Raw genomic sequence first — 20,002 nt, 5'->3', positions numbered from 1 at the left:
GATAGAGATGTCTTTCGTGATAAGAATAAGGAGAAACAAAGTAGAATACTCTATTCCAGGGAGCCAGCTCCCCAGAATACAGGGAAAGACTCAATAGTTTGTCTCAAAATAGCTCTTATTTTATGATAGTTTCCCAGGTAGACCCTACCTCTCTGCCAGCTGGCTCTAACAACAGACTGAAGTAATGATTAAGATAACTGAAGTGAGAACTTCAAGTGAACATAAGGCAAATAGAGCTCACATTCAGTGGAGATGAAGGGAAGAAGTTACCATATCTGGGTGGGATTGGCAGAATTCTGTAGGACATGGACATAAGGGGCAGAGAATATGGTTTAGGGCATTCAGGAGGGAAGCATTGGTGTTATAAATGTGCTCATTATAGTTAGGGAAGCGGACAGGGTGGCAGCTCAGAGCAGAGTTAGAGGCAGAAGGACCAGTGGGTTGAAAGATGAGGGTGCATATGGGGGGGTGGTTGTTGGTGACTAATGCTCACCTTCTTGCATATGTATATTTATTCTAATATGTATTTTCTTCATAAAACATTTCACATCAACCTTGTACAGAGAATACTAGAAGATGAGCCCATTGTCATGATGTGGAGCCCAAGAGCAGAGATAATACTTCCTCGACTTGGGAATAGCTTCAGTCCTTTGAAATCAGAAGCATGTAAGCTTGCCTTGGTTCTCTAGATTTCATAAAGGGCAAGACACAGGACTAAATGTTGAAGAATTATTCTAGTGCCATTGAATTTTATCTACTTGGCTTTCGTGGCTCCAAAGAACTACACAATATTCTTTTTGCCACATTCTTCCTTCTCTACTCAGTGACAGTCATGGGGAACATACTCATCATTGTGATTGTCTGTGTTGATAAACGCCTGCAGTCCCCCATGTATTTCTTCCTTGGCCACCTCTCTGTCCTAGAGATCCTGATCACATCAGTTGCTGTCCCCTTGATGCTCTGGGGGTTACTGCTTCCTGGGATGCAGGCAATATCTTTGACAGCATGTAGTGCACAATTATATTTGTACCTTTCTTTGGGTACGTCAGAGTTGGTATTAATGGGAGCGATGGCTGTGGACCGTTATGTGGCTATCTGTAACCCCCTGAGGTACAACATCATTATGAACAGCCACACCTGCATCTGGGTGGTCGCTGTGTCATGGGTGTTTGGGTTCCTATTTCAAATCTGGCCCATCTATGCCACATTTCAGCTTACCTTCTGCAAATCAAATGTGGTAGATCATTTTTTATGTGACCGAGGGCAACTGCTCAAATTATCCTGTGATGACAGCCTTTTCACAGAGTTTATTCTTTTTTTAATGGCTGTATTCATTATTGTTGGTTCTTTGATTCCTACAATCATCTCCTACACCTACATCGTCTCCACCATCCTCAAGATCCCCTCAGCCTCTGGTCGGAGGAAAGCCTTCTCTACCTGTGCATCCCACTTCACCTTTGTTGTGATTGGCTATGGCACCTGCTTGTTCCTGTATGTGAAACCCAAGCAAACACAGGCAGCTGAGTACAACAGGGTAGCATCACTGATGGTTTTAGTGGTGACCCCTTTTCTGAACCCATTCATCTTCACCCTCCGGAATGATAAATTTATAGAGGCCTTTCGAGATTTCATGAAACGCTGCTGTCAACTCCTCAAGGATTAGCTGTGTCCTAAGGACAATCAAAGACACATCGTCATGGACCTGAGTAGTCTGAAAGCAATAATGCAATCTGAAATGATCATTTTCAACACTAAATTGTTTGTGATCTACACGGAAATTCCACAAAATTCTTCAAGAGAATTTTAAGACACTGACAGTGCTCCAATTTATAATCAGATGATTCCTACAATGGGAGATCTCATTATTATTTTTTAATTGGATATATATTCTCGTACATACTTCTGTAGTTATAATATATCTTATAGTATAAATTTAACAGGTGTAAATGTGCAAAAATATATGTGATATTTCTTTGAACACTCAGCTTTTTTGAATGGGAAAAGCAAGAAAGAATATAATTCATTCTGTGGCAGTTGACTCCATGATTGATTCTAGGTGTTGAGTCATCTTCCTATATTTTGTCCTGGGCTTTCATGATTTTCTCACTGCCTAAAGCACCCTCTATTTCTTTTGTGAGTGACCCCAAGTTCAGCCTCAGGGGGTCCAACCTTTACTTGAGGTTCCTGCCTCCAGGTCCTACAGGGATGCTACCTCCCTGTAGATCTTCTCAAGTGGCAGTTGTAAGAGTGAACTCATTCCACAATCTTGCCTCCTTCCCAATCTCAGGGAGATGTATGTTAATTCAGGCATGTCTCTAATTGGTGGACTTTCTCATGGTGAGGAGAGAGGGTCTTAGAAAGAGGCATTTTTCTTATCTAGCATGATTTTCATTATTTCCTGAGCCCCAGATGTGGGAGGGCATGAATTCTGGGACCTGAACTTAGAAGGGCAAGCTGACCTTGGTGTGTCCCTGGGATGAGGCAGGAGTGCAGAAAAGGGGCCACCCCTGGTCGCTTCTCCCTACATTCCTCACATTATCCAATCGTGACACAGGGCATTCCATCTCCCTTCTCTCTTAGCTACATTTCTTTCTTCCTTTCCCCCTCCCCCTACAAAGACAGAGTTTACCAAGCTGTCCTCCGGGTCTATAGGGAGCTTCCTAATCCATATCTCACTTTCTATATTGTCTAGTCCCAGCCCCTTTCCTGTCACACTGCCATTGTCAATATTTCTGCCATTCTTATGTGGCTGAGTAGAGGTCAAAAGACTGTGCACATGAGACTGCCTCCCAACATAATACATGTATTTATTCTGAACTCTGTTCTATGTGCATTTGACAAGAATATATATTCTGTTGTTTTAGGATGTTCTGAATATAGCTGTTAAAATTTACCTGGTCCAATGTGTCATTCAAAGCCACAGTTTACTTCTTGTATCACTTAAAGCCACTGCTTACTTACTGATTTTCTGTTTGTATGATTTATCCTTTGATGTAAGTGGGGTGTTAAAGTCTCTACTATTATAGTATTAGTATTGATTATGTCAATATGTGTGTTTGTTAATAGCTGCTTTATGAATTTGGATGCTCCTATGTTGGATACATAAATATTTACAATTGTATCTTCATGTTGGATTTTTCCCGTTATGATTATATAATGTCCTTCTTTGTTTCCTATTACATCTTTGTTTTAAAGTCTATCTTGTCTGATGTACTTATCATTACCCTAGCTTTCTTTTTACTTCCTTTTGCATGAGCAATGCTTTTCCAGCCCTTTATTTTCAATCTGCCTTTGTGTTTAGGTCTTAAATGAGTCTCTTGTAGGCAATGCATGGGTGGGTCTTGTTTTTTTATTCATTCTGTCACCCTGTGTCTTTTGATTAGAGACGTTAGTCCATTTACATTCAAAGTAATTATTTATGGGTGTACTTATTGCTCTTTTGTTACTTATTTTTTAGTTATTTTTGTAGTTCTCTGTTTCTTCTCTTGCTTTCTTCTTGCATGGTTTGCTGGCTTTCTTTAATCAGATAGTTGGATTCCTTTCTCTTTATTTCTTGCATATCTATTACTGGTTTTTGATTTGTGGTTACTATTTGGTTTATATATGACATCTATGCATATAATAGTATATAGTAAGTTATGGTTGCTTAAATTTAAACCCGTTATTTACTCCTTTCCCCATCCCCTTAACATTAAGGAATATGGCATTGTACTTTACATCCTTTTATTTTGTGAATCCCTTGACTGATTTTTATAGGTGTACTTAATTTTTTGCTTTTGTGTTTCCTACTTTTCCTACTCCTGCTTATGGTCTTTGCTTTCCATTAAGAGACCCCTTTTCATTTCTTGTAGTGCTGAGTTAATCGTTACGAATTCCTTTAACTTTTGTTTATCTGAGAAACACTTTATCTTTTCTCTTATTCTGAATTATAGCCTTGCTCGATGCAATATTCTTGGTTGTAGGCTTTTTTTCTTTTAGCACTTTGAATATACCCTGCCGTTTCTTTCCAGCCTGTAATGTTTCCGCTGAAAAATCAGTGGATAGACTTATGGGGCTTCCCTTGTATATAATTGTTTTATTTTCCTTTGCTGCTTTTAAAATTCTCTCTTTATCACTACTTTTTGCCATTTTATATTTTAATTTAATTTAATCTAATCTAGTTTTATAGATTTATTTATTTATTTGAGAAAGAGAGAGAGTAAGCAGGGGGAGGAGCGGAGGGAAAGAGAGGAAGAGCATCCTCAGGCTGACTTCCTCCTGAATGTGGAGCTCAATGCAGGGCTCAATCCCATGACCCAAGATCATGACCTGAGCTGAAGTCAGATGCTTAACCAACTTAGCCACCCAGGCACCCCTTCTTTGTGCCACTATAAATACTATGTATTTGGGTGTGGACCTTCTTGGTTTGGTTAAATAAGGGGCTCTCTGTGTCTCCTGGATCTGAGTTTCTATTTCCTTCCCCAGATTCAGGAAGTTTTCAGCTATTATTTCTTCAAATAAGTTTTCTGACCTGTTTTCTCTTTTTTCTTCTTTTGTGATCTGTATAATGCAAATGTTATTCTGCTTGATGGTAATGCTCAGTTCCCTCTTTTTTTATTATTATTATTTTTCTGTCTCCCATTCAGCTTGATTGTTTTCCTTGACTTTGTCTTCCAGGTCATTGATCTATTATTCTGCCTCCTCCAGTTTGCTATATATTCCTTCTAGTGTATTTTTAATTCCAGTTATTGAGTTCTTCATGTCTGATAGATTCTTGTTTATGTTTTCTATCTCTTTGTTAAGGTCCTCCACTCTTTTTACTCAAGTCCAATGGGTATATTTATGACCATTGCTTTAAATTCTTTATCAGGTATATTATTTATCTCTGTTTTAATCAGCACTCTTTGATTTTGTTGTGTTCTTTAATTTGGGACATATTCCTCTGTCTCCTTTTGTCTCTCTGTTTCTGCATGTTAGGAAAGTCAGCTACCTGTGCTGCTCTTGAAAGTAGTGGCATTATGAAGAAGAGGTCCTGTAGTGACCTGCAGAGCAATGTGTCTTGTTCAATGGAACCTGGCACTTCAGGGGTATCTTCTATGTGTGTGGCATGTGCCCTGCTCTTCTGGCTGAGCCACTTTTGCCTTCAGTCCATTTGTCTGCAATGATTCTGCCTGTTGTGGGAAGGGTTTTGTCTCTTTGTTGTTATTAGGCTTGTCTGGACCTGCCATGGCTTACATTGAGTCAGAGCAGGTGTTTGCCCAAGAGGTGATAGCATTGAACTACAGGGCACTTTCTCTGTGTTGTTTCCTGAGGAGCTTTTGTTGGTGGGTGGGGCTTGGAGTCAGAGTAGGTGGTTTCCCCCCCATTGCTGTGGCTATAGTCAGATTGGTGTGTGCCATTATCATAGTCTGTTTATTTTTGAATTGGATTAGACATATCGGTATGAATCTCTCTCTCTCTTTCTTTCTCTCCCTGTATGTATGCATATACATGCATATGGATGTGTGTGTGTGTGTATTCTCAATTTTTTTTTTTTTGAGTGGTAGTTCAATGACTAACCCAGTAACAATGATTACCCTTTAGGCCCTGATCACAGTCCTAAATGACCATTTAAACCATAAGAAGCAAATCCTCCAGGATATATGGCTAACTCCAGGTCTGGGGCCAGAAATAAACAGGATGAGCTTGGAACATTTTGTCATACCAAATATCAAAGCTGACTAGGGACATGTTAAAAGGATTCAGGGTCCAAACTGAAGAGACTTTCACTAGTCAATATGGGACAAGTTGTAATTTGAAAATACAATGATTTCAGTCATTTAAAACCCATCAAACATATTTAGAACCATGAGTTCATAATGATATTTACAAGTTATTCACCTTCAAAGGAGATTAAGGAAACCTATTTATTATTTTGAGATCTGATAAATGGAAAGACTCAAGTATTTATTTTGGGTAAATATACAGTAAGTGAAAATATCGAAGTATTGTAGATAATTAATGAAACATGATATAATTAGAATATCATCATTTAGCAATGCCCAATGATGTTTATACATCATGCATCAACTGTTGCTAACATCACAGAAAAGAGAAAAATAGATCTTATGTGTCCTTGGATGAAATACTGTAAAAGACCTTCATTTTTCAAAACTAGAGGAGTTTAGTCTTATCAGTCCTCTGAATTCAACTGCCAATTTACAGGAAAATATATAGAGAACTTTACTTACTATATCATAAGGATACCATCACCAAATCCAGATTATAGACAACTACTGTCAAAACACCTAGTGATTTCAACAGATAGATTATAAGGAAAAGAAAGGGATGCTGAAAGGATCTACAGATTAAAAGGACTAAAAGGATACATGAAATTTTTAAAAAATGGTCAAAACTAACTAAGCTATAGTATGTAGTGATATAAATTTGGGTGATAAAAGAAACATGGTGAAGTGATTATTGCAAAGATAGCTACTTTTAGGGAAATAAGGATTATAATTGTAATGGGATAGCACAGGAGGTTCTGAGGTCTCTATGAATGTTCTTTCTTTTTTTTGATCTGGCTGGTAGCTATAAGGGTACTTATCTCATGATAAATTAGATATATATTTGCTTTGTGTAGTGTTTCTATATCTGTACTTTATATCAAAATCAAACAATTAGAAGGATTTCTGATTTCCATTTAAGGAGCTTGGAAGTTGTCACTGTTGTCCTCACAACAGGAATAAAACATGAAGAAACTGAAAATCAGCATACTTTCTTAAATCCATCAGAGAATTAAGGTCACTGGGCAAACCAATGTTCCTCAAATTGGAAAGACAAGCAAATACAATGAATCACAGTGTACTGGAGCAGAAAATATGACACAGAAGTCCATTGCTGGAACTAGTTTGAGGTTAGAAAGTACTTGACAAATTGTTGTAGGCTCTGTAAGGACAAACTTGGAGGCTAAAACTTTCAGAGAATCCCAGTGTTAGGAGGGCCCCCATGCATTTGTGAATTGTATGTCCATGATCCTTGTCAGGATCTCAGAGTGAAGGTCAGAGAATTCAGAGTCCTATCAATTAGGTGAAGGGTGAAAGTAACCATTCTGAAATACACCAAGGAATTTGAAAACGTTCTGAAATATGCCTGGCTTTAAGGAAGACTATTTTATCAAAGCCCAAATACCTTGGATTTTTCCCAGAGCCTAACCAATTTGGGTTATGGCCCAAATTCCCAATCTGGGAAATAGCCAACTCCAGTCTCTCTGTCCCTCTGTTTCACCAAAGTTACAGAGAAGCTGAAAGTCACAACCCAGAGACACAGGTTCACTACAAGTCTGAGACCTAATCATAGGACTGTAGAATGTTGAATGCTTCACTCCCTCCACTCCTTACCACCACATCAGTAGGGCTTCTGTATGATAGCAGGGGATTACAACAGCAATAACTTTGAGTCTAAGACTTTACTTAAGAAGGAGATTCTAGGGAAACACAAAAACAACAGATGAGACAAAAATAAGAACAAGAGATTTATTTTAGTCTCTCACATCTATGGCTACATTAAACAGTAAACAGCACAATTCTGATCCAGATAAACATAAAACCTCACATATAAGACCTGTTTACCTCAGGTCTTTTTACCCATTATGTAATGTCCAGCTTCCAGTGAAATATTACAGGGCATACTAAAAAAAACAAAAAAACAAAAAAACAAGCAAAACAAAGTATGAAGAGACAGGGCAAACATTAGAATCAGACTCAGATGTGGCAGAAATGTTGAAATGATCAGACTAGGATTTTAACATACCTGTTTAACATGCTAAGAGCTCTAGTAGAAGATTAGACAAAATGCAAGAGCCAATGGATAACATCAGCAGAGCAATGGAAACTAAGGAAGAATAAAAATGAAGTGGTAAAAAAGGCCCAACCTAAATAAAAATAAAGAATGGCTTTAATGAGCTTGGCAAAAGAGTGCACATAGTTGAGGAAAGAATCAGTGAGCTTAATGATATGTCATGAGAAACTTCCAGAACTTAAATGCAAAGTGAAAAATGAATGAAAAATGTAAAACAGAGTATCTAAGAATTTGGAACAATTATAAAAACAATTACAAATCTTATGTGTCATGGGAATACAAGAAGTAACAGATAAATTATTAGAAGTAATAATAACTGAGAAATTCCTAAAATTAATGACAGACATCAAACCACAGATCCAGGAAGCTCAGAGAATGTGAACAGGATGAATAGCAAACAATTTACATGTATGCCTATCATATTTGAAGTGCAGAAAATCAAAGACAAAGACAACATATTGAAAGAAGCCAAAAGGGAGAAAACACTTAACCTACAGAGGAATAAGAATGGGAATAAGAATGGGAATTACATTAGAGTCCTCTTCAGAAAACATGCAAGCCAAAAGGAAAGCAGAGTAAAGTACTTAATGTGTTGATGAAAAAAAATCCACCATTATAGAATTCTGTATCTTGGGAAATTATTCTTAAAAAGTGAAGAAATACTTTCTCAGACAAATAACATTTTGTTTGTCACCAGTAGACCACCCTTGTAAGAGATGTTAAAAGAAGTTGTTTATAGGGGCACCTGGGTGGCTCTGGATTAAAGCCTCTGCCTTCAGCTAAGGTCATGATCCCAGGGTCCTAGGATCAAGCCCCGCATCAGGCTCTCTACTCAGCAAGGAGCCTGCTTCTCTGCCTGCCTCTCTGCCTACTTGTGATCTCTGTCAAATAATAATTAAAAAAAAACTAAATAAAAAAAGTTGTTTACAGAGAAGGAAAACAATATTGTTCAGAAATTGAATCTACAGAAAGAAAGGAAGAACTTATAGAAGGAATAAATTTAGGTAAAATATTTAATTTTTCTTATTCTTACCTGATCTCACAGATAATAGTTTGTTAGAATGACAGAGCAGCAACATATTGGATGATTCTAGCTTATGAATAAGTGAAATGAATGACAGCAATGTTTAAGGGATGTGAGAGAGGAGTTGGGGATATTCTGTTATAAGATACTTGCACTACCCATGAAGTGCTATAATGTTACTGAGAAGTGATTATATCAAGGTCACAGGATATAAAGTTAGTATACAAGTCAATCACTTTCCTATGTACTTGCTTTAATATATATCAACAATGAAAAACTGGTATTTGGAATTAAAAACACAACACCATTTATTTGAGCACCAAAAAATATTTAGATGTAAACCTAACAAAATTTGTGCATGATCTGAGAAAAACCACAGAAACTTAAAAGCTCTGATGAAAAATATAAGAAGATATAAATAAATGGAGAAATACCCCATATTCCTGCACAGAAAAAACAGTATTATTAAGATGTCAATTCTTCTCAACTTGATTTATAGATTCAATGCAATCTCAACCAAAATCCGAGTAAGTTATTTTGTAGATAATGACAAAGTGATACTAGTATTTATATGGAAAGGTGAAAGGCTTAGAATAGCCAACACAATTCTGAAGAAGAACAGAATTGAAGCTACTAACTCTACTCAACTTCAAAATTTATTATAATATAACTGTAGTTATTAAGACATTGTTTTATTGGAGAAATAACAGAAAAATATATTAGTAGAATAGAATAGCATAGAAATCTCAGAAATAGACCCACACAAACATCATCAACTGATCTTTAACCAAGAACAAAGGAAATTCAGTGGAGAAAGGATAGTTTTTTCAACAAAAGGTGTTGGAACGATTGGATCCACAGGGGAAAAAAAAATCTGGATGCAGATTTTATACCTTTCATAAAAATAAACTCAAATTGGATCAGAGACCTAAATGTAAAATGCAAAAGAACAAAACATCAGAACCTAACAGGAGAAAAGTAGGTGACCTTGGGTTTGATGAATAGTTTTTATATACAACACCAAAAGGATGATCCATGAAAGAAAAAATTGAAAAGGTGAACTTCTGCTCTAGGAAGGACTGTTATGAGAAAGAAAAGACAAGCCACAATTTGGGAGAAAGTACTTGGCAAATGACATGAAATATCGGACATGTACACAAAACATACAAAGAGCTTTTAAAACTCAACAATAAGAACAAATAACTCAATTAAAAATGAGCAAAAGATCTGAACAGTTACCTCACTAAAAGACATATGCAGATAGTAAATAAGCATATAAAAAGATGATCAACATTCTATGTCATTAGGAAATTACAAATTAATACAATAATGAAGAACCACCCCACACCTAGTCGAATGAGTAAAATCCAAAACACCAAATGTCGGTGAGAATGTGGAGCAACAGGAACTCTCATTATTGCTGGTGGGAATGCAAAATGGTACAGCCACTTTGAAAGACACTTTGGCAATTTCTTACAAAGCTAAGTATGCTCTTGCAATACAACCCAGGAATTATATCCCTTAATACATACACACATGAGTTGATAGCATGTCTGTACAACCTTGCACATGAATGCTCTTTGTAGCTCTATTCATAATTGCCAAAAATTAGAAGCAACCAAGACATCTATTATGGGTTGTATTATGTCCATCAAAATTCATATGTTGAAATTATAACCTCCCAGTATATCAGAATGTGAACTTGAGTGGAAATGGGGTTGCAGTTGTACTTAGTGAAGATGAGGTCATACTGGAGTAGTGTGGTCCCTAATCTTATTGACTGGTGTCCTTATAAAGAGAACACTGTGTGACGAGACATGGAGAGAGAATGACTTGAGAAGGTGGAATATAAACCAGATAGCAATATAGAAGTATCAATAAAGCCAAATGGAAAAGAATAATATGATCGATAAATCCCTCACAAGAATGAGCAACTAAAAAACAGAAACACAAATCACTAATATTAGAAATGGAAACAAGGGATGTCACAATAGTGCTATAAACTGTAAATGTATAAAAATGGATATCATGAACAACTTTATTTTGATAAACTTGACAACTTAAATGAATTAAGCAAATCACCTGGAAAACACAAACTGAAGCAGAAGTTTTGAATAGTCCTATAGTTCCTAAAGGGATTTTACCTATAAATAAGTACTTCCTCACAAAGAAAACTCCTGGCCTAGATTTCCTCACTGATGGATTTTTCCCAACAATTTAGGAGGAAATAATACAAACATTTCCCCACAAAATAGGAAAGGGGGGCTTATTTTCCAACTCATTTTATGATAACCAAAATTACTTTGATGCCAAAACCTGACATGGACCTTACCTAAAAGAAAATTATAGGTCAATATCTCTCATTAATAGAGAGGCCAAAATCCTGAATTAAAAAGCTAATCAATATAACCCAATAACTTAAAAAGAATAGCCCACATACCTCAGTATTCCCTCCTAATCTTTCTTTTCAGCACTGAGGCAATCACTATTGGGGTTTCTTTAACTACGATTATTTTTAATCTATTCTAGAATGTATGGCATCTCACCATATGCAATTTTTTTCATATCTAAAATTTCATTTATTATGAAGCACATGAATTCATCCACATTGTGTTCTATCAGCATTTTGTTACTTTTCATTGCTGAGTAGTATTTCCTTGTATGACTATAACATTCCCTTGTTGATGGATATTTGTTTTCTGTCACACAATTAGTTATAATGATTAATGGCATGATGAACACTGTAACTGAAGTATTGGAGAAGACATACATTTTGATTTATTTTCAGCAACTACCTACAAAGAGAATTGCTAGATCATAGGGAGATAGATATTTAAGTTTATAAAAAATGAAACTTTTTCCAAAGGAGTTTTATTCCTTTATATTCCTTTCTCCTTCTCCATTTCTACTCTGCCAATGTCTAGTTGATCATACTGGAAGGATAGCTAGAGAAATGGAACCATGCCTGGAATTAAGAAAGTTGATTGTTTAATGAAGGTTCTGACACAGAAGACCCTCTTCAGATTTCCTCATTTGGCAGCAGCCCTCCTTCACCGTTCCCCAGCAGTCATCACATGACCCCACATGGCCACTCAGAGGCTGAAAGGCACATAGTGGGACAGAGGTGTCACGGGCAGCTGTCAGCACAGTTCCTGTGGGGGTGAGGCCCTGAGGGATGGGTCTCTACTTCACAGTATGATTGGTGGCTCCTGTTTTGTTAGTGGCATTCTAGGATCTGCATGGGGTAACAATACTAAAATAGAAATACTCTGACCAGAGGATCTGGGCATAGGCTCAATGCAATCTCATTTAAGAAACAAAACAAATGATGGGCGCCTGGGTGGCTCAGTGGGTTAGGCCGCTGCCTTCGGCTCAGGTCATGATCTCAGGGTCCTGGGATCGAGTCCTGCATCGGGCTCTCTGCTCAGCGGGGAACTTGCTTCCTCCTCTCTCTCTCTGCCTGCCTCTCTGCCTACTTGTGATCTCTCTGTCAAATAAATAAATAAAATCTTAAAAAAAAAAAGAAACAAAACAAATGAGCAAAGGGGGGAAAAAAGGAGAGAGAGAGGCAAACCAAAAATCATACTCAACTGCAGAGAAAAACTGATGGTTTCCAGAGGTGAGGTGGTGGGGGGATGGGTGAACTAGGTGATGGGGATTAAGTAGTGCCCTTGTCGTGTTGAGCACTGCATCATGTATGGAAGTGTGGAATCACTATATTGTACAACTGAAACTAATATTACACTGCATGTTAACTCATTGGAATTTAAATAAAAAATTAAAAAGAGATTATAAATTAATGTAACTTTTTGGTGGTGACTTGATAACAGCTAATAATTTAATACAATTACAAAGTTATAGGAATGCCTGGGCAGATAAGTGTCTGACTCTTAGTTTTGGCTCAGATTGTGATCTCTGGGTTTAGAGATTGAGCCCTGCATCAGGCTCTGCTCTCTCTTTCTCTCTGTGGAGTCTGCTTCACATTCTCTCTCTCTCCCTCTGCCCCTCCTACTCATGTGCTCTCTCTCTCTCTGTAAAATAAATAAAGGAATCTTTAAAAAAAGGTTTACTTGTATGACTTTTCAGACATGAGAATATTTATTGCAACAGCAATATAGACATGAAAAATTGTAGAAAATGAAATATTCATCAGCATATTAAGTAACCATCAGTGTTTTTGTAAGTGAATATTTGTAAAGCTCTCACTTAAAATGTGATTCACATAGCATCATTAGTAAGGAAAATTTATTTATTTTTTATTTTATTTATTTTTTATTCTTAAATATTTATTTATTTATATTATTATGTATATTGTTTATATATATATAATATATCATATATAATATATTATATATTTTACATTATATATATTTATATATTATATTTATTTATTTATTTATATTATTTATTTTTTATATTTTATATTTTATTTTTTTATATTTTTAATATAATTTTAATTTTTCAGTGTTCCAAGATTCATTGTTAGGAAAAGTTTAATACAGCACAAGCATACATGCACACACATATATATGAAAAAGTAGCCAGAGAGTGTATTTATTTATTTATTTTTTAACTTTTATTTTGTTTTAACATATAATGTATTATTTGTTTCAGGGGTACAGGCCTGTAATTTGTCAGTCTTACACAATTCACAGCACTCCCCAATGTCTATCACCCAGCCACCTTCTCACCCTCTCAACCCCTTCCCCTCCAGCACAGACAGTATATTTATTAAAATATCATTTACTTTAAAATGGTATGTACAAATGTTCTTATAAACACACAGAATACTTCTCTGTGAATACAGTAGAAATGTATAATAATAATTTATAATATTTATCTCTAGCAGATGGATTCTCAAGATAATCAAGCAGATAGGGAGATGGATATTGCACTTTACATTATATCCTTCCATTTGAACTTAAAATTAAGATCTAATTTTATGAAAAATGAAATTTGTTTTACAAAGTTTAAGAAGAGATATTTTAAATGTGATTTTGCTATTTTACCTAAGTCCAAGCCATCCTCACTTTGTATTTTGTTGTTGTTGATTCTGAATATCTTCACTTTCACCCCTCAATTCAAGCAGCACAGGGAGGTGACCCGAGAGCATTTGAAGATTGAGAAGGGACATGTATGGCTGAACAACCACAGTTGGATAAATGTTGGAGGGCCTGGAATGGGCTGTAGACTTAACAGAATGTAAATTTGGAGTAGGTGGCAGGTCCTCTCTCTCTCTTACATGCTGTCATAACTGGACAAAGGGTATGTGGTGGAGAGTGTGCAGATCCTCTGGGAAATACGTGTTTCATGAAAACTTGGAGATGATGAAGAAGATTAACTGGACTCTAGGTTTTTATGTGTGTCTTTTGTAGGGATTAGGGGACTCATCAACTTGGGGGTAGCTTAGGCTCTGCAGGGATAAATGGAGTCAGGGAGAAGCACAGAGCAGATGAGGGGGCTGACCAGTCAGAGCTTGGTTTTTGTGATGAGTAAGGGTCTAGGAGGAAGGCAGCCTGGACATTGAGAAATTTCTGACAAGCAGTTTTTAAGTTTGCTCGATGCACATAACTTTTTCAGGAGGTAAAACTTGATTATCTGGGCACCTGGGTGTCTCAGTCAGTTAACTGGCTGCCTTTGGTTCAGGTCATGATCCCAGGGTCCTGGGATTGAGTCCCACATCGGGCTCCCTGCTCAGTGAGAGCCTGCTTCTCTCTTTCCCTCTTCTCCTCCTCCCTGCTTGTGCTCTCTCTCTCTCTCCCCCAAATAAATAAATAAAATCTTAAGGAAAAAAAAAAAAGTAAAACTTGATTATCCTCAGAGGGAAGAGTGAAAGTTTCTTCAGCTTTTCCTTGACTATATCCCTAGTGTGTCTCTGAGCCTGTGCAAATGATTCCTTAGTGTATAATTATCCTTGGGGTCAGAAAAGGTAGAGAAAGAAAGAGGCAGAGAGAATGAGGGAGGGGAAGATAGGTGGATTCCTCTCAGCACTACTTCTGGACTTTTCCTAAGCTCCTCTGTGTGGACGGTGTTCTTTGCCACGAGTGGAGACAGTAGGGGCTGTGTCTGCCTCCTACGCATGGCTCTTTACTAACCATGGGTAGTCTAGGTTGATGCCTGAAGAGCAGTAGAACTTTCCAGTCCAGTCCCCATCTCTGGAGGTGAGTGTCTTCCAGGTATTCCCTTCAGTGAAGGACAGAGTAGAAGAGCATTATCATGAGAGGGTCTAGGCTCTGTTGCCATATAGAACAAGGACACCTAGAGTCTGAAGAGTGGAGTAAGAGAGCTGCAGAGTAGATGACTCTCCATCAGATCATCGCTCTGTAGCAAAGGGCAGGTTGATGGTACCTAGTACTGGCAATGGGCATACTCTGTGGCATCACCCAAGTCTGTGTTCTTTCATTTTTCATTCTGTCTTCTTTATATCTGCTTGCCATCTTGTTGGGGATCTCCTGGAAGACAGAATGCAGACTGACTGGGTGGTGCTTTGGAGAAGAGCGAATGGAGGGAAAGATAAATTGGATACTTTTTGTTTCTTCTTTGATCTATTAATTGATATATTTATTCAAAAATATTTATAGAATATATACTTTGTCATAGTCTGTTCTTGTCACAGGTGTTAATACAAGAAATGCAAAGAAGTTGCTTCAAGGTACTTTATTCTTATGTGGGGTTTTGATGATAAAGTAAGAAGCAAGTGCATCCTATATTTGAGGTATTGATGCGAGCCAACAGAAAGAAAAATACAGTCTAAAGAGGTTCAAGAGTGAAACTGTGCATGTGTTGTTTGGAGAGGATTGGGGGGAAGGGTCTGTGGATATCTTTAGGCAAAATTCTGCATGTGGAGAGGGAAGGAGCCCAGTTCTTTTGAGGAACTGAGTATGATCTATATCGGTGACTTCTATCATTTTTGCAGACCCTAGGGCTCTGGAGAAAATGGAAGGTCCTAGATAAGTGGATGTGTTCTTTGGAATTTTCCAAGTTGCTCAATGGGACTGACCCCATGGCAGTTTGGTTAGAGGGATGGGCTGCCCATTTGGAGGTGTTGGGTCCCTGCTGGAAGTAGAGATTTGAGACCTGGAGAATAAGGAGGATTTTGCCTCTATATCACAGGTGTTTTCTTGTCTTCTGGTTCTAGATTGGATTACAGATAGGAGTTCCTTCAGGACCCTTCCCTCCCTGGTGTCAATTACTGACCAGGGGAATCAAGATATAAGAGTTAGAGGTCACTAATGGAGAGCTGGGGAGTCTTTTTCTGCTTGGAGGATATACATTCACTGAAATGAGAAATGGAGGAAGGCTTTTATCATGAGAATAGGAGGAAGAAGTGGATAATCCCCTCCAGGGAGCCAGCTCTCCAGAAGTCAGGGAAAGACTCAATGTTTTGTCTCAAAATAGTTCTTTCTTATGACAATGTCCTAGAGAGTTCCCACTTGCTAACAATACCACAAAGTTGACAATATAATTGAGGGAGAAACTTAACCTGAATATATGCAAATGGAGCCTATGTTTAGAGGATATGGAGGAGTTAACCTGTCTGGCTGTGATTCGCCAAGATTAGGATCAGCTACATTTATAATGTTGAAATGTAGCAGGATTTTTTCAGGATGTGGATATAAGAGGCAGAGAAGACGCTTTAGGGCATTCAAGATGGAAGAGTTGGTGGTATAAATGAACACGTTGTGGCCTGGGAAGTAGACCCGGTGATAGGTGAGAGCATAGTTGGAGGCAGGATGCCTGGTGAATTGAGAGACAAGGGTAGAGACAGAGGTGCATGAGTTTTCATGCCTAGGGTGTGGCGTTGGTAGGTATTGCTGATTTACTTTGGCATATATATTTACACTCATACATTATACATGTCCCTCATAAAACATTTAGCACTGATCTTTTTTTATTAATTTAGATTCAATTAGCCAAGGTATACATTGGTTTTTAGATATAATGTACAATGATTCATCAGCTCAGTATGATACCTGTCGCTCATCAAATCAGATGACCTCCTTAATGCCCACCCAGTTACTCCATCCCCTCACCCACGTCTCTTTCCTCAACCCTCAGTTTGTTTCCCAGAGCCAATAGTCTCATATGGTTTTTCTGCCTCTCTGATTTCTTCCCATTCAGTTATCCCCTGACCCCTGTGGCCCTCTGCACTATTCCTTATGTTCCACATATGAATGAAACCATATGATAATTGTTTCTTTGATTGACTTATTTCACTTAGCATAATACCCTCCATTTCCATCCATGTTGATGTAAATGGTAGCTACTCGTCTTTCTGATGGCTGAGTAACATTCCATTATATATATGAACCACATTTTCTTTATCCATTCATCCGATGAAGCACCGATCTTGTATTGAAAATAATACCATTGTGTTGTGGATTCTAGGAATATGATATACTTGCTCAAGTTGGAATTGTCCTTAATCTTTTTGCAATCACAAGCCTGTTTTCTCCCCTTTGCTCTTTAGATTTCACAAGGAACAAGAGCTCAGAACTAAATGCTGATGAATCACTCTAGTGCCACTGAATTTTATCTCCTTGGCTTCCCTGGCTCCAGAGAACTACACCATCTTCTCTTTGCTACCTTCTTTTTCTTCTACTTAGTGACATTAATGGGAAACACAGTCATCATTGTGATTGTGTGTGTTGATAAACGTCTGCAGTCCCCCATGTATTTCTTCCTTGGTCATCTCTCTGCCTTGGAGATCTTGGTTACTAGTATCATCGTGCCTGTGATGCTTTGGGGATTGCTTCTCCCTGAAATGCAGACAATCTCTCTGGCTGCATGTGTCACCCAGCTCTTCCTGTACCTTTCTCTGGGGACCTCAGAGTTTACATTGCTGGGAGCGATGGCTGTGGACCGTTATGTGGCTGTCTGTAACCCTTTGAGATACAACATCATTATAAACAACCGAACCTGCATCTGGGTGGTCATTGTGTCATGGGTGTTTGGGTTCCTTTTTGAAATCTGGCCAGTGTATGCCACATTTCAGCTTACCTTCTGTAAATCACACGTGGTGAACAATTTCTTTTGTGACCGAGGGCAATTGCTGAAACTATCCTGCAATAATACCCTTTTCATAGAGTTTATCCTATTCTTAATGGCTATTTTTGTTCTTTTTGGTTCTTTGATCCCTACAATCATCTCCTATACCTATATCATCTCCACCATCCTCAGGATCCCTTCAGCCTCTGGTCGGAAGAAAGCCTTCTCTACCTGTGCATCCCACTTTACTTGTGTTGTGATCGGCTATGGCACCTGCTTATTCCTCTATGTGAAACCCAAGCAAACACAGGCAGCTGATTACAACAGGGTAGCATCACTGATGGTTTTAGTGGTGACCCCTTTTCTGAACCCATTCATCTTCACCCTCCGGAATGACAAATTCATGGAGGCCTTTCGAGATGTCATGAAACGCTGTTGTCAACTCCTCAAGGGGTAGCTGTGTCCTGAGGACAATCATGGACTCATCATCATGGACCTGAGTAATCTGAAAACACTAATTCATACTGAAATGATCCATTTCATCACCAAGTGGTTTGTAATATACAAGGGAATTCTACAAAATTCTTCAAGGGAATTTTAAAACACTGACAGTGTTCCAGTTTATAATCAGATGATTTCCTACATGGGAGATCTCATTATTTTTAACTGGATATATATGTCTATACACTCTTCTGTAGTTATAATCTTACATCTTACAGTATAAATTTAACAGAAGTAGATATACAAAATATGTGTGATTTTTTTTCCAGAACACTCAGCTTTTTGAGTGGGAAATCAGGAAAACTGTAACTCATTCTGTGGTTGACCTATGTTTTGTTTCTAGGTGCTGAGTCATCTTCCCATATGCTGTCCTGTGCATTCATGATTTTTTCAATGCTTAAAGCACCATCTATTTCTTTCATGAGTGACCCCACGTCCTGCCTCAGATTCCAACCTTTACTTGAGATTCCTGCCCCCAGGTCCTACAGGGATACTACCTCCCTGTAGATCTTCCTGACTGGCAGTTGTGAGAACAAACTCCACAACTTTGCCTCCTTCTCAGCCTCAGGGCCAGATGTGTGTTAATCCAGACATGTCTCTAATTGGTAGACTTTCTCAGGGTGAGGAGCAAGGGTCTTGGAAAGAGGCATTTTCTTATCTGGCATGACTCCCATTATCATGCCAACCCCAAATGTGGGAGCGCAATGGGCTGAGTTCTGGGACCTGAACTGACAAGGGCAAGCTGACCTTGCTGTGTCCCTGGGCTGAGGCAGGAGTGCAGGGGGGGTAGAAAAGTGGCAGCCCCTGGCACTTCTCCCCACAGTCCTCATCTTCAACCCTGACACAGGGCATTTGATTTCAGTTCTCCTCAGCTACATTTCTGTTTTCCCTTCCCTTCCCTGCCTCACAGCGACCAAGTTTACCAAGCTGTATTACAGCTTTACATGGAGCTTCCTAATCCACATCTCAGTTCGTATATTGTCTCCTCTCGGACCCTTTCCTGTCACACCATGATTGTCAAAATATTTTCCACTCTCATGTGGCTAAGCAGGGGTCAAAAGACTGTGCACATGAGATTCCCAATACATGTATGTCACGACCTCACCGAAGAGGTTAGGGAAAAAGAGATGTGATCTACATAACTGAGAAATAATGTTTTGACTGGAATGTGTAAGACTATGTTAACCAAGGGAACCATGCACAATCATAGTTGTATTGTTAATAATGTTTCCAACTGGGGATATGAGTTAACATTTCTGAAATTCTGTACATGTGTAGTACAGAGGAATGAATAAAGTATAACAAGTAGTGGGAACTGGGTCTGTCACTGTGGATAGGTGAGTTACAGAAAAGCAAGAGAAGGCAAGAATCAGGCATATGGTACTGGATTCATGTTGGAGCATCTGTATGTATGCATATTTAGATAAATATATATATATATCGATAGATATAAATGTGGATCAATTAATGTGTGATATAAATAAATGATATAAGAAGTGACTTCTTTTTCAAAAATATTTTGGCTTGTCTATTACCATTTTCTTTCCATATAAATTTTAGAGTCAGTTTGTCCAAAACTCAAGAAAGCTTGCTGGGATATTGATTGAGACTGTATTGAATGTATACTTAAGTTATTAAAGCTCTACAATGTAAGACTCCCTACATTTATGT

The 20,002-nt window shown here is 38.0% G+C and overlaps 2 protein-coding genes across 2 annotated transcripts; both read left to right on the top strand.

Annotated features, from left to right (window-relative positions):
- Window positions 1-718: 718 nt before the first annotated feature.
- LOC116569602 (putative olfactory receptor 9A1) lies at window positions 719-1,663 on the top strand. The gene has a single exon (XM_032305956.1). It carries the CDS (start codon window positions 719-721, stop codon window positions 1,661-1,663), a length of 945 nt encoding a protein of 314 aa, XP_032161847.1.
- Window positions 1,664-17,342: 15,679 nt separating this feature from the next.
- LOC116569544 (olfactory receptor 9A4) lies at window positions 17,343-18,287 on the top strand. Its single transcript, XM_032305834.1, has one exon. It carries the CDS (start codon window positions 17,343-17,345, stop codon window positions 18,285-18,287), a length of 945 nt encoding a protein of 314 aa, XP_032161725.1.
- Window positions 18,288-20,002: the final 1,715 nt, after the last annotated feature.

The sequence above is a fragment of the Mustela erminea genome, chromosome 11, assembly GCF_009829155.1.
Source record: "Mustela erminea isolate mMusErm1 chromosome 11, mMusErm1.Pri, whole genome shotgun sequence".
Taxonomy (NCBI): domain Eukaryota; kingdom Metazoa; phylum Chordata; class Mammalia; order Carnivora; family Mustelidae; genus Mustela; species Mustela erminea.
The sequence above is the reverse complement of the archived record's forward strand: the minus strand, read 5'-3'. Positions and strand labels throughout refer to the sequence as shown.

Excerpts from the sequence above, each read along its gene's own strand:
- LOC116569602 (XM_032305956.1), top strand. The coding sequence starts at position 719 with ATGTTGAAGAATTATTCTAGTGCCATTGAATTTTATCTACTTGGCTTT.
- LOC116569544 (XM_032305834.1), top strand. The coding sequence starts at position 17,343 with ATGCTGATGAATCACTCTAGTGCCACTGAATTTTATCTCCTTGGCTTC.